We start from the raw sequence: 21733 nt of genomic DNA on the forward strand, positions 1-21733 counted from the left end.
TAGGAACTAGGCCTATATCTAATTCATGGTTAGACTGTCTATTCAGAAATGCAGTAAGAAAAATATGCTTATGATCAGCAATCTGATCATCACTGACCACAACCTCATAGTCCCATTACACTCATAGTCCCATTACACTCATAGTCCCACAACCTTAGGTCTTACCATGAGACCTACGGTAATAGCTACTTCCCTGTAGGGAAATTCGCTAAAATTAAAGAAATTATATTCTTCTTACAGTCCCCGACAATGTTGGCTTCCTTGTACTGTTTATAGTATAGAAAGCTGCATATTTATACTTTGTCGTACGGTTTATACTTTGGCACATCAGGATTCCAACAAAACAACGCAAAACAGCGTGGTTCTATTATGCACGTAATCCGTGTACGCTTGGAAATAGACACTTAAAGAAAAATAATACTATGAACAGCTGATTGACTATTATAACTACGATTTAACTTGTCATTTTGTGTTTATAGTTTATGTTCTCTGAACTTTCTGGACTTTTCTTTTAAACGTTTTTAAAACATTCCTACAATCTTAATAAACATAAAAATACCTTTTAAGTTTTAAGACGTTTTTTGTGTATAGAAATTGATATTACAGTTTATTATTAATTTAAATGAGATATTTAATTTCAGAGTCAGAAATCACAACCTGAAGGTGCTGCCAGCCTGGCTCCGCCTCAAGAACCATCAGCAGAGGCAAATACAGATCATAAGAAGGTAAGTTGTTATTGTTATAGGATAGTTAAATTGTTTTAAGCTTAAAACCTGAAAGAATCCATCCTGGCAGAACAAACAAAAAATATTTACTATACTTGATAGATAACACAAAACAATAAAATGCAATAAATTTCATCATCATCATTTTTTTAGGTGTTACAATATTTTTGCTTTGTTAAAAATGTTTGATAGGCCTAATGCGTTTTTCATTAATTAATTCAACTCCCAGTTATTGGATAAAATGCTAAAATCTATACTATAATAGTTTTCAATAGTCAATTTGTTAGAACTTGGCCGAATACAGTAAACTATTTTTAGTCAGTGTTCTTTGGCCTAAATAGTATAAGCTACTTATCTTTAAGAGATTAAACATTAGTGTCTAGCTGTCTAGATTAACAGTTCCACACATCGCTTTGTTGTCTTGAGTTTACCACACACACACTTAATGATAAAACAATATGTAGAATGTAGATAATTTCTTAATATAAAAACAAAAACACTAGTTCACTATATATTCACGAAGATTATTGTGGGCTTCACTCACCTTTATTTTTGTCTGTGATGTCCGGGACTCGTCAAAACACACCCTATGTAATTTCTGTAACATTGACGGTCTCAGCTTTGCTGGAATAACAAGCCGCTCTCCTTTCAAAACTAAACCTTCAGCTGTTGTCAGTTCGTCTCTTATATTCCAGTATTCCAGTATTGCTTTTAGTCATTTGACAGTTTTCCCTTCTTTTCAGGCCATCCTTCGTTTATGGTCTTTGCTAGTTTAGCCATCATAGGACATAACTTTGTTTCCTCTTGTACTTCCTTTATCCTCTGGTCTGTTATGTTTATGTCATTCAAAGCTTTTATTTGTTCGATTTCATTTTGAAGTATCATTGCTTCGTCGATTTTGTAACCTTGTGTGTCTTGTAAAGGTGTTCTTGATAAGAAGTCTGCTATGACTATGGATTTTCCAGGTCTGTAAATAACATTGAAATTGTATCTCTGAAGCCTTAGTAGCATTCTTTGTAATCCTCTTGGGGCAGAAACAATCGGCTTCTTAAATATTGACTCAAGTGGTTTGTGGTCTTTTTCCACAAGAACATCATTCCTTCCATGGATGAATTGTTCAAAACGCTGAAGTCCAAATACAATCGCCAAACATTCCTTTTCAATCTGCGCATATGATGTCTCTGTGTCTGTCAATGACCTGGACGCGTAAGCTACAGGTTTACCCTCTTGCATCAGACAAGCACCCAGTCCATATTGGCTCGCATCACATTGAATCAGGCAACTCCGACTTTCATCAAAAAATGCTAAGGTAGGGGCTTCTTGAACCATTCTTAACAATTTATGGAATGCTTGTTCTTGAGGTGAGTCCCAGACCCATTCGCAGTCATCCTTAAGTAAATCTCTAATTGGTGCCGTTATCTCTGAGAGTTTGGGTAAGAATTTTGACAAGTATCTTATGTATCCCAAAAATCTCCTGACTTCGTCTTTAGAAGTGGGTGGTTTGAGTTTACTAATCGCTTCTATCTTCTTGGGATCAGGCTTAACTCCCTCTGTTGTTATTAGATGGCCCAACTATGTAACTTTGTCGGATCATATTTTGCATTTGTCTTTGTTTAACTTTATTCCTCGCTGTCGAGCTCTTTCCAGTAATGCTTAAAGGTTCTTGTCATGATTAAATTTCGCATCTTCAATTGTGTCTCCTTTACCAAAAACCATCACATCATCAGCAATTGCAACAATGCCATCCAACCCTTCAAGATTTTCATGAATTCTTCTTTGGAACTCCTCAGGGGCAGTAGATAAACCAAAGGGTAGTCGTGTCCAGCGAAATCTTCCTTTAGGAGTCCAAAATGTTGTGAGTTTGCTCGATTCCTCTGTAAGTTTGACGTGCCAAAATCCATCTTTTAGATCAAGAATACTAATGTATTTTGCTCCTGCTAATTGTGGAATGATCTCTTCAACAGTGGGCGTTTGATAGTGAGATCTCTTGATGGCTTTGTTTATGTAGAAAGGGTCTATGCATAGTCTTATTTTATTAGGTTTCTTGACGACCACCATACTTCTAACCCAATCAGTAGGTTCTGTAACCTTTTTAATTACTCCAAGAGACTCAGGTCTGCATAGCTCTGTATTTATTTAATCTTTCAGAGCAAGGGGGTGACGTCTAGGAGCAGCAACTGAAGGCTGAACATTTGGATTAACTTTTATGTTGTATGAACCTTCAAGACATCCAAGCCCTTCAAAAACATCAGGATATTTACTAAATAAATCATTTGTTTGGATTTGAGTGGTAGCTAAGGCTTGAAACACCTCATCATCTGTGGTAATCAAACCCAGTCTCAAACAATCACTTGCCCCTAGTAACGGATTTTTTTCGCTTTCCATTACTTCAAATCTCAAATCGTAGAACCGTTTTTTTTTAATTTAGCTCTCAAAACAATATTTCCTAATGATTTTTGTGACATTTCTCCATAGAATGTCCTGAGTCTAGTTGACATTTTAAAAACTTTCTATTGACTTGCATTTTGACAAAAAGCTGTTTTTTGTAAGTACTGTAGGTTTATCAGTTTCTTTCATAATGCATGACATCCTCTTGAGAAGTAGAATGCTGATCTTGTTTTTCTTCGTCCTCAATATGTTTTACTGTCATTTTGCTTTTACACACACTACTAAAATGGTTTAATTTTTGGCAACTGGAACAGATCTTACCATAAGCCGGACAAGCCCCTCTTTTGCAAAATTTTCTACAGTATCGACAAGATTGACCTTTTTCATTGTATTGATGTTTTGTTATCTTAAAAGAAGTTTCTTCTTTTCCTGGAGATGTCATTTGCTTTATATATGTTTCCGTATTTTCATGCTGCAAACAAATTTCCATAGCATCATTTAGCTTCAAGCCTTTCTTCAGCAATAGACGTTTGCGTAGTTCATTGTTTTCTAGGCCAATGACAAGACGGTCACATATTAATGTCTCTTCTAACTCATTTTTATTTAAACTTGACAAACCATCAATACCACAACTTTTAGCTCCTTCTTTCAACCTTCCTATAAAATCCTTTATATTTTCATTCTTGTGTTGGATTATTTTGTTCAACAAAAATCTTTTAAATAAGGGATTTGTCGTTCCTACAAAATATGAATCTAATGCATCTATGATACCAGCAAGATCTGTATTGTTGGTATCTACAAGTTTTTCAATCAATTTAAGGCCCTCTTTACCTATCAATGTGTTAAACATAGCCAGTTTGAGTCTTGGTGTACTTAGCCTTGTGCCACATACTGCTCCTGCCTCTGCTAGTACCAGGTAGTTTTCCCATTGCTTCTTAAATACTCTCCATTCTTCCTTGGCTGAGGCTGTATTGCTTAAATCAAGAGGTGCAGGTTTACAATCCATTCTCACAAGTTATTCTGGCACCATGTTAACTATTTAAGAAATAATAGTTGTAAAGACTTCAGTAAAACTAATATGTATTGACTTTTAGAATGATTTACAACATAGCAACCACAAACATAAACAATAGTAATAATCAGCTGCTACAAATTCAAGTAATATTAAATTCAACATACAGGGTGAGTTTTAATTGTCCCCCCCCCCAACTTTTTTCTACATTTTTTCAAATATCAATCCCAAACCACTTCCAAACATTGTTGGGTAGTAAGTACTTCATTTTGACAAGGTGGCCATTTCCGGCCGCCATCTTGGATCCGCCATATTGGATGCAAAATTTTTTTTTTCAAATGTAAAGGTGGGGTTGTGACCCATTATTTCGAACTAAATTTTTACCTTGATTACAATGCCGCAAACCGTTTAAAAAAATCTTGATTCATTCTAAAGTTATGAGGGTTTTTTTAAACTTTATTTTTAGCCCATTTTAACATTGTGCATTTACAAACTAAGACCATAATCTCAAAATAGTGCTAGATAAAGATAAGTATACACTACCAGTAATTGTCGACCTATTTTCACTTGGTTATGACTGATGTATTTTTTTCGGCCGCCATCTTGGATCCGCCATTTTGAAATGTGATAAATTATTTTAAATATGAAGGGGGTGTTGTGACCCATCATTTCGAACTAATTTTTTAAGCTGAACTTAATTCCATGATCCGTTTTTCATTTTCATTTTTTGATTTTGAAATATTGACATTTTTAACAAAAAAATTTCAATATTTCATAAATAAAACTTGATAACAAAAAATGGATTACGGCATTGTCTTCAGCTTAAAAAAGTAGTTCGAAATGATGGGTCACAATACCCCCTTCATATTTAAAATAATTTATCACATTTCAAAATGGCGGATCCAAGATGGCGGCCGAAAAAAATACATCAGTCATAACCAAGTGAAAATAGGTCGACAATTACTGGTAGTGTATACTTATCTTTATCTAGCACTATTTTGAGATTATGGTCTTAGTTTGTAAATGCACAATGTTAAAATGGGCTAAAAATAAAGTTTTAAAAAGCCCTCATAACTTTAGAATGAATCAAGATTTTTTTAAACGGTTTGCGGCATTGTAATCAGGGTAAAAATTTAATTCAAAATAATGGGTCACAACCCCACCTTTACATTTGAAAAAAAATTTTGCATCCAATATGGCGGATCCAAGATGGCGGCCGGAAATGGCCACCTTGTCAAAATGAAGTACTTACTACCCAACAATGTTTGGAAGTGGTCTGGGATTGATATTTGAAAAAATGTAGAAAAAAGTTGGGGGGGGGACAATTAAAACTCACCCTGTATACAACAGTAATAAACTCACCGGGAAATGTGATAAAAGTTTAATGAGAAAGGTAAAGAGAATAGTAAGTTCAAAGTTTGGATTTTATTTGTATGGAACAAAAACACTAGGGTGATTATGAGTGAGGGATGAGTTTTGAATGAATATGATGACACTGATGAGATAGCTGGTTCTCTTTCCCAACGACCAAAGATAGCTTAGCTCAGTTTCGAAACGTCAAAAGCTACGTCTTTTCTCCTGGATGTAATGTATTAGGATGGTCGCTGATTAGGATTGCTCTGCCTTGACAATAACTTTGTACTTTGTATTGTGATTGCGGAGAATGATATATCTGTATTTGTTAGTCGAGGTTGACTGATTAGTTCACACGTGGTTAGGTTCAACAGTTTTGAATAGCTTATGTTGAAGGGGAGCGTACTGAAAAATCGTCTCTAGAATGGGGGTTTGCCGTCCTATAAGAAAAGTATTTTTTAAGGAAGCTGAACAGACGTATAACCTGGTGCGGAGGAGATTCTGATCATATAAGATTGCAACAGTCCATGAGAGAGTTGATGAGTCGGTAAACATTTTAAATTGTAGTGTCCAGCTCCGCAATTACGCATATGATGCTGATAAGAATAATATGATCTTATGACCTCGAGATATCTATACTTTGAGTGACATTTGTACCCTCTTGCTCTTGAAAGTTGATGAGGAGTCCAAAATGAACGTCAATTTAAAATATCTAGACTGGCAAATAATACAACGCCTGCAGGGAGTTCATAGGATGCTATAGGATTTTGAGAAACACGAGTCTTCTGACAGTCCTAGAAAATGTTGGGCCGTGGAGGATATCTTTGTGGCGAAAAAGTCATTCCATATGACAAAGTTGCAAGTGAAGTGCCAGAACGTATTTTGAATGTTCGTAAGAAGACATGGATAACAGAATTTCTCCAACATTTGTTTACCAACCTATAAATTTCCTCGGAAACAATTCCTCAATCTATACCTAATAATCAATCCACCATCAAAGTGTGCAAATAGTGTATCCTTCATTCCACAATCGCGGTGATTGTTGACGATAGCGGTGGGGGAGGGGGAAGAAAGTGGGCGGGGACAACAATGTTACCGCCTTCCCCCCACCATCGTCCGGCCGCAGCGCACGGCGTCAGTCGAGCACCCGCTCTTAACGTGGTAAGTTGTGCGTTTGTGCGCGGGCATGGATTGCTGCGTACTGTCGCAATCGATCCACTGTCAGGACCAGATCGTCCTGGATTGTCAGGATTACAACGACCAATCGCAGACCGCATACGTGGATTCTTGGCTTCAACAAATGTAGGTAAGATCACTTTAAAGGGAATGGGACGCCGAAAGGAACAGATTTTTCTTACAAACCGCCCGTGCCATGTGTTATTTCCAACAGAGAAGTTAGTATACGACAATGCCTATACGAGAGACTGAGAGTATAAATGCGAAAATAGCACCGGTTCCAGAATCCCTGTGGTACTCCGCGGAGGCCTCGTCGGTAAACAATCGCCGGCGCAAATGTTAACGTAGCCTCAGCTGTGCCTTTAGATCACTTCACTACAAGGGACAGTGAAGTTTATGTTCATGCAACGGTCTTAAAACAATAACAAATCCTATAGGGAACGGAAAATAATTTTCTTAAATAATACGGTTTGAAGTGACAAAATGCGCATTAACTACATTTCCTATCGCCTCAACGATTGGCTGCGTTTATTGACACAAGTTCATTGTTTAATAGTAGTACTTGTTATTTATTGTTATATGTGTATACATTTGCTCGTTTATCTGTGGATATTTTCGTTCAACATGTCATCTTAATTCTAGAGTAAATTACCACCTTTGGCTTACTATGTAGGCCTAAATGCATGTTTTGCGACGTGTTTATTCCAACACATTCGATACCGAATTGACGTGGCTGGTCAATATCTATCGTAGTCGTAACGAAAGATTTTATCATACTGTATCAATGGAATACCGGCACTCATATTCCATCATGGTTTGAATTAAAATTGGCTATACTGTAGTTGGGTCTCGACCTAGTCTCATAATATTGATACTGTATAGTGCATAGTTATGAATTTGTTTGTAAAGAAGTTTTGGCGACAACAGTGGCTATATGGACATTTGTGAGGTAACACTCCGTAGACGTAGAGTATCGAGCTGGTATTTATAAGGGACAATTTGTGAGATGTCGGATGGATTGAGCTACAGACACAGACAGGCTCAAGAGACAGACACTTGTTTCGTTGCGTCTAGACTTTCTGAAGGATCCGCTGCTCGGGTCTTATATTTTCGCTGGGTTTATCATTTCTAATTCCTGCGTTTTTACAATTTACAGGTATAATACGATACAATGGAACTATAATATTAAGATTCAACTACGGTTCCTTTTTGCTACCAATATTCAATTTTCTTTTGTCTTGCAAGATTAGGCTCCCAGGAATGTAAAACGTTGACTTTGAACAGTGCAAGTGTAGGCTATACTCTCACCCTATTGTAAAGTTTAAGGTTGTTTTGTGTGAGTGTGGCTCTTGTTTATCAGATATGAGTGTGCTAACATCAACTATGAATTTCTCTACGTTTAGAGTAGATTTTACTAATCGTGCTTTACTCTTTGGTATTACAGCATTAGTGGAGAAACTATAGTTCATTTTTTTAATCAGATATATTGTTATTCATGCTATTTTTTATTTTGAAAAGTGACAATGAATACACAGTAAAAGTTAACGCCAAATTGTACGATATTTGTAAGGTCCAGTAGTTTGATTAAAGTGAAAACATCAGGTTAAATCTGAATAACATGTACAGGCCTATCCCAAATCCCATGATAATATAAATGTGTACGTAATGCCATTACTGCTTACTGCTGTTCTTCTCCTCCGCAGTCATCAAGATTGGGGGAGGCGTCATCTTTTTCTTTATTTTCTTGGTTATTATTGTCTTCTGTTAAAAGTATGGTCACTTAGGAATTCATTCAAACTGTAGTAGGGTCAGTTGGATATAATGGAAATGTTTACAAAAAAAATATTTTCTTCATATCTAGCTCCAGAAATTAAAAATACAAATGATCAAAGTGACTCTTCATACAACATCATAACATTCTGTTATTTCACATAAAATATATACCGTATATTATATTAAAGATAGTTCTGTTTACAAAAACACCATAGCCTATTTGATGAACACCATTTCTTTGTCGCTTTGTATTGGTGGTATACATGTTTGGTAGGTGGTACGTTAGTCAAAAGAGATATATGGGAAATTCGCTAAAAGCCTTATTGTTCCCAAAAGTTCCTTGTAGCGTATTAATAATATAGATAAATAGGATATGTTTAAAAATATTATATTTTCAATTTCAAATTGTCTATTTTAACTCATTTTAGTGCTGCAGTACACAAAATTTACCCTAACTTTCATTTCAGCAAATGGCTCTACGGAGTGGAAAGAAAATAAAACTAAAAACTCCACCTACTCCGAAAGAAAAAAACAAAGAGGACTCAACCAACGAAACAGGTAAGTTAGTTAAATTGTTTGTTAGTTTTCTTAGATCAATTATTAATACAATTATCAATAAACGCTATCTGACATATTAGCTTGTCAACAACCTTTATCTTGGGTAAGGCCTATTTTTTGTGAATTTTGGGGACTTTTACTTACGAAAAATAAATAGAAATACGTCTAATAACACTTGAAACACATATACTCTTTATTTCTAGGACAATATATATATATATATAATATACCCAGTGTGTTACTCATCATGAACGTTGGTGGGGCCATATTTAAATGCCCTTATCCACTTGCGTACCATTATGACACTCATAATGTTCCCGCCATACATTTTACTAATCTGGCGATGATTTTCAATAGCTTTCACACCTTTAGCATTTAAAAATCTAATTCTAGTGCGCACTTCACAGTCGGCGGCAGTCTCAATTAGCGGCACCATTTTGACTGCTTGAAACGGGATGTAAACACGGCCGATTGTTCTCGAATTTCCGGCTAGGTCTTACCAATAGATGCCCATATACAGCAAATGTCGGAAAAGCCAATCGCAGTGCTGGAAGGGAGAAATTTAAAAACGGTACCCACTTACTTAAAAAACATGCCTCGTATATCTATATCTATGAAAGAGGAACACAGAACAATAATTTGAATCTTGATCTGTACTCTAGTTTTCAAGGAGTAGGCCGCGTAAAATGACATTTTGGCGTTACAGACGGGATCACAGAATGGACCAACAGACATACAGACAGAAATTGAGATAAGACTCGTTTCGGCTTTCTTAGGCTATGAAACGTAAAAATAACCAAAAACTGCATGATTCTAAGCAATGTACAGACAAAACTGTAATTTTATTTATATGGATGCTAAATAAGCTATGCTGTTGTGTTGCAAGTTTTACCAGCTGTCCAAAAAAGGGGACGGGGAAGACCCAAAAAGTAAGTTTTTAAATATACCTTGTAATTAAAGATTACGTGTCTTGTTATTTAGAGGGATGTCTTGTTATTTAGATGGAGCTCTTGTTGTTACAAAATCCTAATGTATTTTTAGAGGACACTTGAAGCAAAATCATCTCACTTTCATAACTTACTTATCATTTATCAGTTATTTTACAAGTAAACCACAACTTTAAAATGGATAGCAAAGACTTTTATAAAGTAAGGATCCTGAACACATCAAGATAGACAGGAAGTAGCGTAGGCATAACTAGACTATTGCAGTAATTTTCCTGTTTGGATCTCTGCCCCACCGGGGGCACCCCCTACCCAGTGCCCACCTGATACATTCGACCAGCTTATCACTAGAACCTGACCTTTGGAGCCATAACAATATCAATTGTTGATGAACTGGAACTTTATAATTAACTGGATGGTGACTATTGAAATAATTAAGCCTTGATACAAGTAAACTATAACAATTTTCATTTTCTCTATAAGAATAACATGGGAATTTTAAATTACACTATTTTTGAATTTTCTCTGTGACCGTTAGGCATAAAACAGCGCTTCAATATACTAAATTATTTATTTTTTTAAGCTCTACAAAACGGTTTGAAAATAAATTGCAAAATGTTTTGTTTTTAGGGTCAAAAATGGGAAAACCCCATTTTTACCCCATAAAATCCCCCATAAACCCCCGTTCCCATGGTCCGATTATGCTGGATCGCGAACTCGTTAAAAAAAAGTAGGTTTACACGTTTGTACCAAATTTCATCAAAATCGGATCATTTTTGCGAGTTATCGCGCTAACGGACTTATCTTTAAGTATAAAAGAGGATGTTTGTATATATATATATATATATATATATATATATATATAGAACAAGAAATAACTCCTTCAGATTAATACAACAACTATCCAACAATAAACGGCTACCAATGAATAAATATGAAAAACCAGGAATATACCAAATCAATTGCAAAGATTGTTCTAAATTTTATATCGGACAAACAGGGCGATCAATTTCTTGCCGATTCAAAGAACACATTCAATCAGTAAAATCCAACAACATGACAACTCAAAAATCAATGTACGCGGAACACATTTTATCACATAACCATAGTTATGGAAAAATTGAAGATAGTGTCAAAATTTTAGAACATGAACAAAAAGGAGAAAGGATGAATGTAAAAGAAGAATTACATATATATCTAGCAACAAGAAAAAATGAAAGCAACATCCTTAACATAATGCAAACACAAAATTTAAACCCAATCTATGTTAAGATCCAAGAATTAAGACAAAATTTATAAGTAAAACCATTGGTATAACGATATTCTTAATTATATAACGTCCCAAGTCAAGATAGATTTAGTTAAAATTTAAACATGTGATTGTATTTATTTCTTTGTTTACATATTAGATTTAATAACATTATGAAAGACTGTGACCATGACCTTAGTGTTAAAATGCATCAGTCATTAAAAATAATTAAAAAAAAGAGTACTATGGTGTATTATTTATCCTATACTCTAATACGAGCAATGTTTGCTTGTATGCTTGCTTGCTTGCTTGCTTGCAGAAAGATCTCGAAAACGGCTCCGACGATTTTCTTCAAATCTTGTAAATAGTTTATTTTTGGCCTAAAAACGAGTTTCATGCAGTTAGAACTGCCAACAAAAATCTAATTACGTAGAAAAATGAAACTGAAAATCACATTTTTTTAACATTAGTCTTATGGGTTGCTAGGTAACCATGTTGGATGAATTAAATAACAAGGATAAAGTAAACAAAAGACTTGAAGTTGTAGCATGTGTTCATAGTAAGCCAACTACCCACAGTATACTAGCAAATTACAAATACAGAACAAAAGGAAAACATCACTTAATAATTAGCATAATATTTAGCAAAGATTATACTGATGATTACTCGATACATTGTAGGGAGTATGTTTTATATAGTCTATGGTTTTATCTATGATTGTAGTCAAGGGCAGCAGTGCGAAGTCTGGGATCTGTTTATGACGATTAGATTAGACTAGGGGAAACCCGTCGAAATCGACGGTTACTTTCAAGGCTTACGTTAATTCATCTAACTGCGATGAATTGGGTGAAATATACATATTTTGAGCATTTAACATTGTTCAAAGAGTATAAGTGTAAAAACAATAACAATATTGCGTTAGTTGCCAAATTTGGTTGTTCATTCAATGATTAAAATATTTCCTATCCTGTACGTCATCGGAGTTATATTATTAGTATGTTATATGGTATCTCTTCCTTTGGTAGAACCTTTAAATAGTATTAAAATCGTATTGGTGGATCTTTTGTAGCTAAACACTTCCGTGATTTCATCAGTGTTTGAGAAAAAATATATGTTTGTTGAGAAAGACACGTTCTAACTTCAAAGGGAGGTATATCCGTTACAGTGTAAGTTTGATTTTCCTTCGTCACGTCGCGTCAGTTCATATCGTACTTCTTTGCCAATGAATGAACCCTCTAGCATAGTTTTGAGAAATTGACTGTGGGGTTACTGATAAAGCTGGAATTCCTTGACATGGGGGATGTCAGTTAGTTGTCTCGGCCCTCTCGGCCTTATCAATAACATAAAGTTGTCAATATAATCTCTCTACGGAATGTTAGGTGTAGTGGAATACATGAAGTAAAGTTGGCTTTTATTCTTGAACTGTTAGGGGCCTCCTAGTTCATATGATCTTGGCGGCTTCATTGGCAATAAATAATGCAAATGACATAGCAATTGAACATTTCCAAAAAGCAAAAATACTGTAAAATGGCTGTTACGTATATATTGACGTTTACATATTGTTAATCAACGTATATGATAAATACTTTAATCCTTTAATACGTTTTTTTTATGGCGACCATTCATAGTAGGTAAGCCAAGTATGAATGGAGATGAGTGTAGGAAGAGTGGCGCGATCTTGAAGTCTTGTTAGTTACTAAGGCCGACATTCCTTAGATACAGCTGTTAATTAATAGCCCATACAGTGAATGGCAACCAAGGGATCTACAGTTTATAGTTGAATTGGAACCAAATTTTTTTTGCATTGGTATTTATGATATGGTATAATTATCAGGATAGCACTGCGGGTAGTCGTAGTACTCACTCGTGCGGACGTTAATCCACACCAGGGAGTATCGCATCCACAGTGCATTCCTATAAATATCCAGAATTTGTGACCTCCTAGTAGCCTATAGCTGGATTACAGGACGACGCCACCCGTCCCAGTCAAAGGATTATGTGATCTAGTTTAAAAGGAATATGACCTTTCTGTCATGACAGTAGCTGCTTAAATAGTATTTTCTCTTTGTACCATATTTTACAGCCAAAATGTCGTGTTATTTTCAATAATGTTACTAATTCAGTGTGCCAAAGTCCGTAATATAGGCAGGTGCAAATTATTTGTCAAGATAGGTACCATTTTAGGCAATGTTTCTAAGTTTGGATTTTATTAGACACAATAAGAGCAGATATTTCTACATAAATATTTGATATTTTGTAGAATAATATGATAAAATGTAGGCAAAAGTGGCGAAAAAGGCACATACCAACCCGTACAATAGATATAAGATAGTTCAATAAGATATAATTTAAGAATTGCTGTGATAAAAGGATTTTCCACTGATTTCGTAATGGAACGTTATATTGCAAAACATGGCATGATAAAGAAGAAAATCAATTTTAAAATCAGAAAATAACATTGCAAATACTTATTTGGTAGAATTAAACTCCCAATAAATATGTGTTGTTTGAAATACAATTTAAAAATGAACAGCTGTTTCATTAAAAAGTATTATTCTCATGGCCAAAATGTAAACAACTCTGTGGAGGGATCTTTAAAGGCTTCTGGGGCAGAGTCCTAAGGGATTTTGCTTAGTTTTTCTTTTCATAACTCATCTACAGACCAAGACCTTTCTTTGGACACCTCTACCAAGTTTCTACGCCCAACCGTTCTCTCAAATTAGTGGGGACAAAGTTTCCAATCAAATATTTAGATTCCCCCATGTTAATCTTATGGGAGAAACTCCAACTTTGATGGCCTGTGGGGCAAAGCCCGAGTATTTTTACTACATGAATTGGTGAAAGGGGGTGTCTACACAAAAAATATTTTATTTTGACACGTCGTTTGTAAAAATCCGTCCATTATTAACGGAGGAGTAGTGTTTTCAAGAAATCGCCTTCACGTATTATATATAAGGATTAAGGTATCTGCAATCCTAAAATGCTATGGGAAGGGAAGGAAACAGGTCCGCGACATAGGAAGTGGTGAAGGAAGTAATAAAGGCAATCATAAAATGCTATGGGAATAGAGGGAAACAGGTCCGTGACGTAGGGAGTGATGAAGGAAGTAGTGAAGGCGAGCAGTCCGGAGTGTGGGGAATGTTTATGACGATAAGATTAGGGTATCTGCAATCCTAAAATGCTATGGGAAGGAAGGAAAACAGGTCCGCGACATAGGAAGTGGTGAAGGAAGTAGTCAAGGCGAGCTGTCCGGAGTGTAGGAACTGTTTATGACGATTAGATAAGGGTATGGGCAATCCTAAAATGCTACGGGAAGGGAGGGAAACAGGTCCGCGACGTAGGAAGTGGTGAAGGAAGTAGTCAAGGCGAGCTGTCCGGAATGTGGGAACTGTTTATGACGATTAGATAAGGATATGGGCAATCCTAAAATGCTATGGGAAGGGAGGGAAAAAGGTCCGCGACGTAGGAAGTGGTGAAGGAAGTAGTCAAGGCGAGCTGTCCGGAGTGTGGGAACTGTTTATGACGATTAGATAAGGGTATGGGCAATCCTAAAATGCTATGGGAAGGGAGGGAAACAGATCCGCGACGTAGGAAGTGGTGAAGGAAGTAACAAAGGCAATCATAAAATGCTATGGGAATAGAGGGAAACAGGTCCGTGACGTAGGAAGTGATGAAGGAAGTAGTGAAGGCGATCAGTCCGGAGTGTGGGGAATGTTTATGACGATAAGATTAGGGTATCTGCAATCCTAAAATGCTATGGGAAGGAAGGAAAACAGGTCCGCGACGTAGGAAGTGGTGAAGGAAGTAGTCAAGGCGAGTAGTCCGTAGTGTGGGAACTTTTTATGACGATTAGATTAAGGTGTCCGCAATCTTAAAATGCTATGGAAAGGAAGGAAAACAGGTCCGCGACATAGGAAGTGGTGAAGGAAGTAGTCAAGGCGAGTTGTCCTGGGTGTGGGAACTGTTTATGACGATTAGATAAGGGTATGGGCAATCCTAAAATGTTATGGGAAGGGAGGGAAACAGGTCCGCGACGTAGGAAGTGGTGAAGGAAGTAGTCAAGGCGAGCTGTCCGGAGTGTGAGAACTGTTTATGGCGATTAGATTAAGGTATTTGCAATCCTAAAATGCAATGGGAAGGGAGGGAAACAGGTCCGCGACGTAGGAAGTGGTGAAGGAAGTAGTCAAGGCGAGTAGTCCGGAGTGTGGGAATTGTTTATGATGATTAGATTAAAGTATTTGCAATCCTAAAATGCTATGGAAAGGGAGGGAAACAGGTCCGCGACGTAGGAAGTGGTGAAGGAAGTAGTCAAGGCGAGTAGTCCGGAGTGTGGGAACTGTTTATGACGATTAGATTAAGGTATTTGCAATCTTTAAATGCAATGGGAATGGAGGGAAACAGGTCCATGACGTAGGAAATGGTGGTGAAGGCGAGCCGTGTGGAGTTTGGGAATGGATTTATGCATCTCCAATACTAAGGTGCTTTCAGAGTGAACTAATGATTTTCCCCGAGCAAAGCTCGGTCCCCAGGTACTTAATATTAATTACAGTAGCCCTACACGTGAACAGTATCAAATATAATATATATATATATATTTGGCAGTGATAAACTCAGACACCGCTGAACCGATTGCCAAGAAACTTGGTACATACGTGTAGAATTTCATGGAATAGGTTTATACACCATCAATTTCGTGATCCGTCCAATCGGCTCCGCCCCAGTGGCTCTGGAGTTTCCCATGTTAACCTTATGAGAAATGGAATTAATGAATCTTAACAGCTGTTTCAATTAAACAAGTTGGTTCTGTTCTATGATGTTCGATAGCATTAAAGTTACAAAGATTACCAACAGGGTGCAGCACTATTATTTCTTTTACATTTATGACAACAGCTAATTTGCAACCAAAAGGTGAGTGAGCGTAGCGAACGAACTTCAACCTGGAGGCGAGTTAGCGTAGCGAACGAGCTAACCCGAAGGCAAGTGAGCGTAGCGAACGAGCTAACCTGAAGGCAAGTGAGCGCAGCGAACGAGCTCCAACCTAAAGGCGAGTGAGCGTAGCGAACGAGCTCCAACCTAAAGGTGAGTGAGCGTAGCGAACGAACTTCAACCAGGACGTGATTGAGCCATGCGAACGAGATCATATTGAAAATTAAGAAGTTAAACGGGGCAAAGCCCGCGGGTTACAGCTAGTATATATATAAATACAAATATATGAATTTGAACGGATGGTGTTTTTGGCCCCTAGGGACCTCAAAATGAAAAATTAAATCGTTCCCGGGTCTAGGTCTTACCATGAGTACTACGGTAATAGCTTATTCCCTATATGGGAAATTTGCTAACTGACACCGTTTTGTATTGGGGTTGAGATAGGGACCTCTAGTTTTCACCGATATTCTTTTTAACTGTTGTCCTTTAAAATAAGGTGTCACTTGTTGGGAATTTATAGCCTTTTTTAAAATTTTGAGCTGCCCCCAAAATACCCCATTTTGGAGTCTCGGACAAAATTGTCATACTGATCAAAAAGTTGTTTTAGTATCTTGTTACAATAATACAAAAAAGAAAACAGTTAGTTAGTGGGGGGTTAGTTTAGTTTCCCTAGTACAACCCATAAAAATGCTAATGGGAGATATTGGTGTATATTTTTACATGGTCTCTCTCAGGCTGATGAAAAATACCCCCGCCGAAGCAAACCTGCCGACTAAGCAAATTTCCATTTGTCTGAATTGATTTTCAATTAAGTCTATTTAAATAAATTAGGTTTAACAAGTACCTAGGTTTGCTGCCACAAGGAAACTATTAAAGTGGGGTTTTTAGTAAAAGATTAATAGCTTAATATACAATAAATAAATTTGTCATGTCAAAATACATCCATAAACAAGCAAACTACATCATTTTACAATACAGGGTTACTCAAAATGAATGACCCAGTTTTAACGCTTTATAACTTTTAAACTATTAAACTTACCGCTATAAAATACACATCAAACGAAAAAGCAACTCAAAGAGTTTACGCCTTCCAAAGACACATCATTTAACAAAATCGATCCAACAGAACTGTAGATTTAATTGTACAAAGTTAAAAAGTAATCTCCAACTTTTTTTACCACTAGAAATTTGGAGGTTACTTGACGTTTTTGCAAATAACTTTTAAATGGTGAGGAAATCGACCAAAGTGGAAGGTATTATTCCGAAAGAGAATAAAATTTTATACAATCTACTAATATGCGTTTTTTGAAAATACTCAAGAAAGGTACCAAAAATTTCCTCAAAATGAAAAAAAAAATAAAAATCCCCGTCTTCAATGTAGACAATAAACATGGCAAACATTAAATTTTACACTTTTTTATTTTAAGCCAAATTTAGGCTACATTTATTGAGTATTTTCAAGATATGCGTAATAGTAGATTGTAGGAAATTTTATTCTCTTTCGGAATATTACCTTCCACTTTGGTCGATTTCCTCACCATTTAAAAGTTTTTTGCAAAAACGTCAAGTAACCTCCAAATTTCTAGTGGTAAAAAAGTTGGAGATTACTTTTTAACTTTGTACAATTAAATCTACAGTTCTGTTGGATCGATTTTGTTAAATGATGTGTCTTCGGAAGGCGTAAACTCTTTGAGTTGCTTTTTCGTTTGATGTGTATTTTATAGCGGTAAGTTTAATAGTATATAAAAATTATAAAGCATTAAAAATGGGTCCATCATTTAGAATAACCCTGTATTCTCCTTAAGAATAACATGGGAATTTTAAATTTACAATTTTTTGAGTTTTCTCTGCAACAAATAACCGTACACACACACTTTAATATACTGAATCATTTGTATCGAGAGAAATTGGGAAATTTTATGTTTCAAGTGTCAAAAATTAGAAAAACCAGTTTTTACCCCACAAAACCATAACATATATATATATATATATAACATATATATATACATATATATATATACTACTAGCTGTACCCGCGGGCATTGCCCCGTTTAACTTCATAAGTGAGCTCGTTCGCATGGCTCAATCACTCAATCACTTGCCTTCAGGTTAGCTCGTTCGCTACGCTAACTTGCTCCAGGTTGAAGTTCGTTCGCTACGCTCACTCACCTTTTGGTTGCAGATTAGCTGTTGTCATAAATGTAAAAGAAATAATAGTGCTGCACCCTGTTGGTAATCCTTTTGAAACATCATAGAACAGAACCAACATGTTTAATTGAAACAGCTGTTAGATTCATTAATTCCATTTAAATATGATTACTCATAAGATTAACATGGGAAACTCCAGAGCCACTGGGGCGGATCCTGAGAGTCCGATCAGAATAAAAACAGCTTAGTTTTCCTATTTAATGCCTAAAGAATCAGTGTACCAAATTTCAGCCTCCTAGGTAAATGGGAAGTAAGAGAATTAGTGATGAGTGAGTGAGTCAGTGAGGGCTTTGCCTTTTATATATATAGATAAATTTGAACGAATTGTGTTTTTGGCCTCTGAGGACATTAAAATTAAATACCCCCGCCGCAGCAAACCTGTCGACTTTGCGAATTTCCATATGTCTGAATTGATTTTCAGTTAAATATATTTTAATAGCATTAGGTTTAACGAGTACCTAGGTTTGCTGCTACAAGGAAAGTGTGTTTTTGAGTAAAATATTGATAGCTTAGTACAAAATAAATAAATTTGCCAAGTTTGATCAAAATATATCCATAAACAAGCAAACTACATTTGACAATATTCTCCATAAGAATAACATGGGAATTTTAAATTTATAATTTTTTAAATTTTCTCCGTTACTAATAATCGAACAAAAATACTTTTATATACTAAATTATTTGTTTTTTAAGCTCTTTAAAAAGGTCTAAAGAGAAATCGGGAAATCTTGTGTTTTGAGGGTCAAAAGTGAGAAAACCCAATTTTTACCCCATAAAACCCCCCGTAAAGCCCCGTTCCCATGGTCCGATCGTGCTGGTTCGCGAACTCATTCAAGTTTATCCCGCTTTACACCTTTAAACCAAATTTCATCAAAATCGGACAAAAATTACTCAAATTATTGCGTTCACGGACGTAAGTAGATATATTCATGTCACTTCTGGGCCAAAAACGGAGCCACTCAAAAATTCATTTAATTTTCCTATTTTTTTATACAATATGCTATATTTTTTGCCTCTTTTAGGCTAATTTCTAACATTTTCATATTTTTCTAGAAAAAGTATACAATTTTGATGAAAGTTTTATGAATATATCTATATTTTCCATAAAATTGACTACAAAACAAAAACTAGTGGACAATGTTTTATAAGAGTAAATAAAATTTGAGTATCTGCTGTTATCATATCTGCTTTTAGATAATGGTGCACTGTAAATAATCCTTCCGTTGTTCAATTATTGAAAACTTTAAACAAGTTTTATTCTCTTATTAATAATCTAATTATAATTATGAAAACATATTTGAATTTAGAAAAAAATTCTCTTTAATTTAATATCTCACAGTATATGGTTTAGATTTAAGGTTTAATTATCAAATAAACTATTAAATTTATGGAATTTATTAAGAAGTAATCGCGTCGCTAAAATTGCAACGCGTTTAATTAATTAAAAAAACAAGTTTATAAAGGTTTATTTAAGGTTTAATTATCAAATAAACTATTGAATTTATGGAATTTATTAAGATGTAATCGCGTCGCTAAAATTGCAACGCGTTTAATTAATTAAAAAAACAAGTTTATAAAGGTTTATTTAAGGTTTAATTATCAAATAAACTATTGAATTTATGGAATTTATTAAGATGTAATCATGTTGCTAAAATTGCAACGCGTTTAATTGATTAAAAAAACAAGTTTATTAAAGGTTTATAAAGGTTTAATTATCAAATAAACTATTAAAAAATATGAAATTTATTAAAATTATTAAAGTTTTTTATATCATAAAAATCATGATGTAATTTAAAAGATTAAAAAAAACAAGTTTATAAAGGTTTAATTATCAAATAAACTATTAGATTTTATAGAATTTATTAAATACTAGCGTACATGTTGCTCGAATTCGAGCAATTGCAATGTATTACAGGAGTTATTTCAAAACGAATAACAGTCATATTTACAATGAGTTTAAAAGAGTCAACTCAAAGATTACCGGTGTGTAACTCAGACCATGTTTATCTTCGTTATTGATAAACCTAAAGCATTCCGGCCGGTTTTCTCCTTCTCTAAATGCCTCGCTGTACAGGCAACACAGGTCATTGATAGAGGGCCAATTGAGAACAAAAAGTCGTTTTGGGGTAGTGTTAGGGCGCATTTGTAACCTAATAGTTGAGTGTGTCCAGGGTCAGGTGCCGACTGTGATGAGTTAAGCCTAACGCGCCACTGATCTGTAGCTGCGGTCGTTATCACGATTACGCCTCCTGTCTATGTTTCGTTTTCATCGCGTCGGAGACATTTAAAAGAAAAAAACAACAACAAATAAACAAATTATAGGTACACAAAAACACTATAAATGCACAAATTTAAGTTAGAATCATGCTAACCCGATACGTCATAGCGACACAAAACAACCATAAATACACAAATTTAAGATAAAACCATACTAACACGATCCGTCTTGGGGGTTATGTTTACACAAACTCAAATAGTAAACAAATGTACTCAATGCGTTTCATTGAATTGCAAAATAAATAACAGCAATTAAATTATACAGCTGATCAAAATGTAAACAATTATGTTCCTCATAAGGATAACATGGGAACATTCAAAGCCACTGGGGCAGAGCCCAAAGGACTTTTTCAAAAATGTAAGGCCAGTTTGCAATTCTACGCGACACGCTCTTTCCAGTGAGACGTCAATGGCTGAAATCGGTTCATAAATGGCGGAGGAGTTCAACCGACAAAGTTTCATGTAGCGTATTAATTATATAGATTTGACGCGTCGCAAAAATTGCGACGCGTTAATAAATGATTAAAAAATGAGTTTATAAAGGTTTAATTATCAAATAAACTATTAAAAAATATGAAATTTATTAAAATTATTAAAGTTATTTATATCATAAAAATCATGATGTAATTTAATAGATTAAAAAAACAAGTTTATAAAGGTTTAATTATCAAATAAACTATTAGATTTTATAGAATTTATTAAATATTTGACGCGTCGCAAAAATCGTGACGCGTTAATAAATGATTAAAAAATGAGTTTATAAAAGTTTAATTATCAAATAAACTATTAAAAAATATGAAATTTATTAAAATTATTAAAGTTTTTTATATCATAAAAATCATGATGTAATTTAATTGATTAAAAAAACAAGTTTATAAAGGTTTAATTATCAAAAAAACTATTAGATTTTATAGAATTTATTAAGAAGTAATCGCGTCGCTAAAATTGCAACGCGTTTAATTGATTAAAAAAACAAGTTTATTAAAGGTTTATAAAGGTTTAATTATCAAAAAGAAAATTCTAATGATATTTGATGTATTACAAGTCCATATTTCATTTTAAATAATTTTAATCTTAAACATGAAATCATAAAAATGTTAACAAAATGATAATCTTAAGATAAAAAGATAAGTATTGATTTAAA

General features: G+C 34.9%; 1 protein-coding gene across 1 annotated transcript in view; it reads left to right on the forward strand.

Moving 5' to 3' along the window:
* Positions 1–6567: 6567 nt before the first annotated feature.
* LOC128994217 (uncharacterized) overlaps positions 6568–21733 on the forward strand; it is a 47196-nt gene continuing 32030 nt past the window's right edge. Inside the window, exons 1-2 of the mRNA XM_054418599.1 lie at positions 6568–6784; positions 8895–8985. Of these exons, the coding sequence (XP_054274574.1) occupies positions 6568–6784; positions 8895–8985 (308 nt within the window). The remainder of the gene's footprint in view (positions 6785–8894; positions 8986–21733) is intronic.

This window comes from Macrosteles quadrilineatus, unplaced genomic scaffold, assembly GCF_028750875.1.
Source record: "Macrosteles quadrilineatus isolate MER2022 unplaced genomic scaffold, UCM_ALF_1.0 Scaffold_5__1_contigs__length_97177068, whole genome shotgun sequence".
Lineage (NCBI taxonomy): Eukaryota > Metazoa > Arthropoda > Insecta > Hemiptera > Cicadellidae > Macrosteles > Macrosteles quadrilineatus.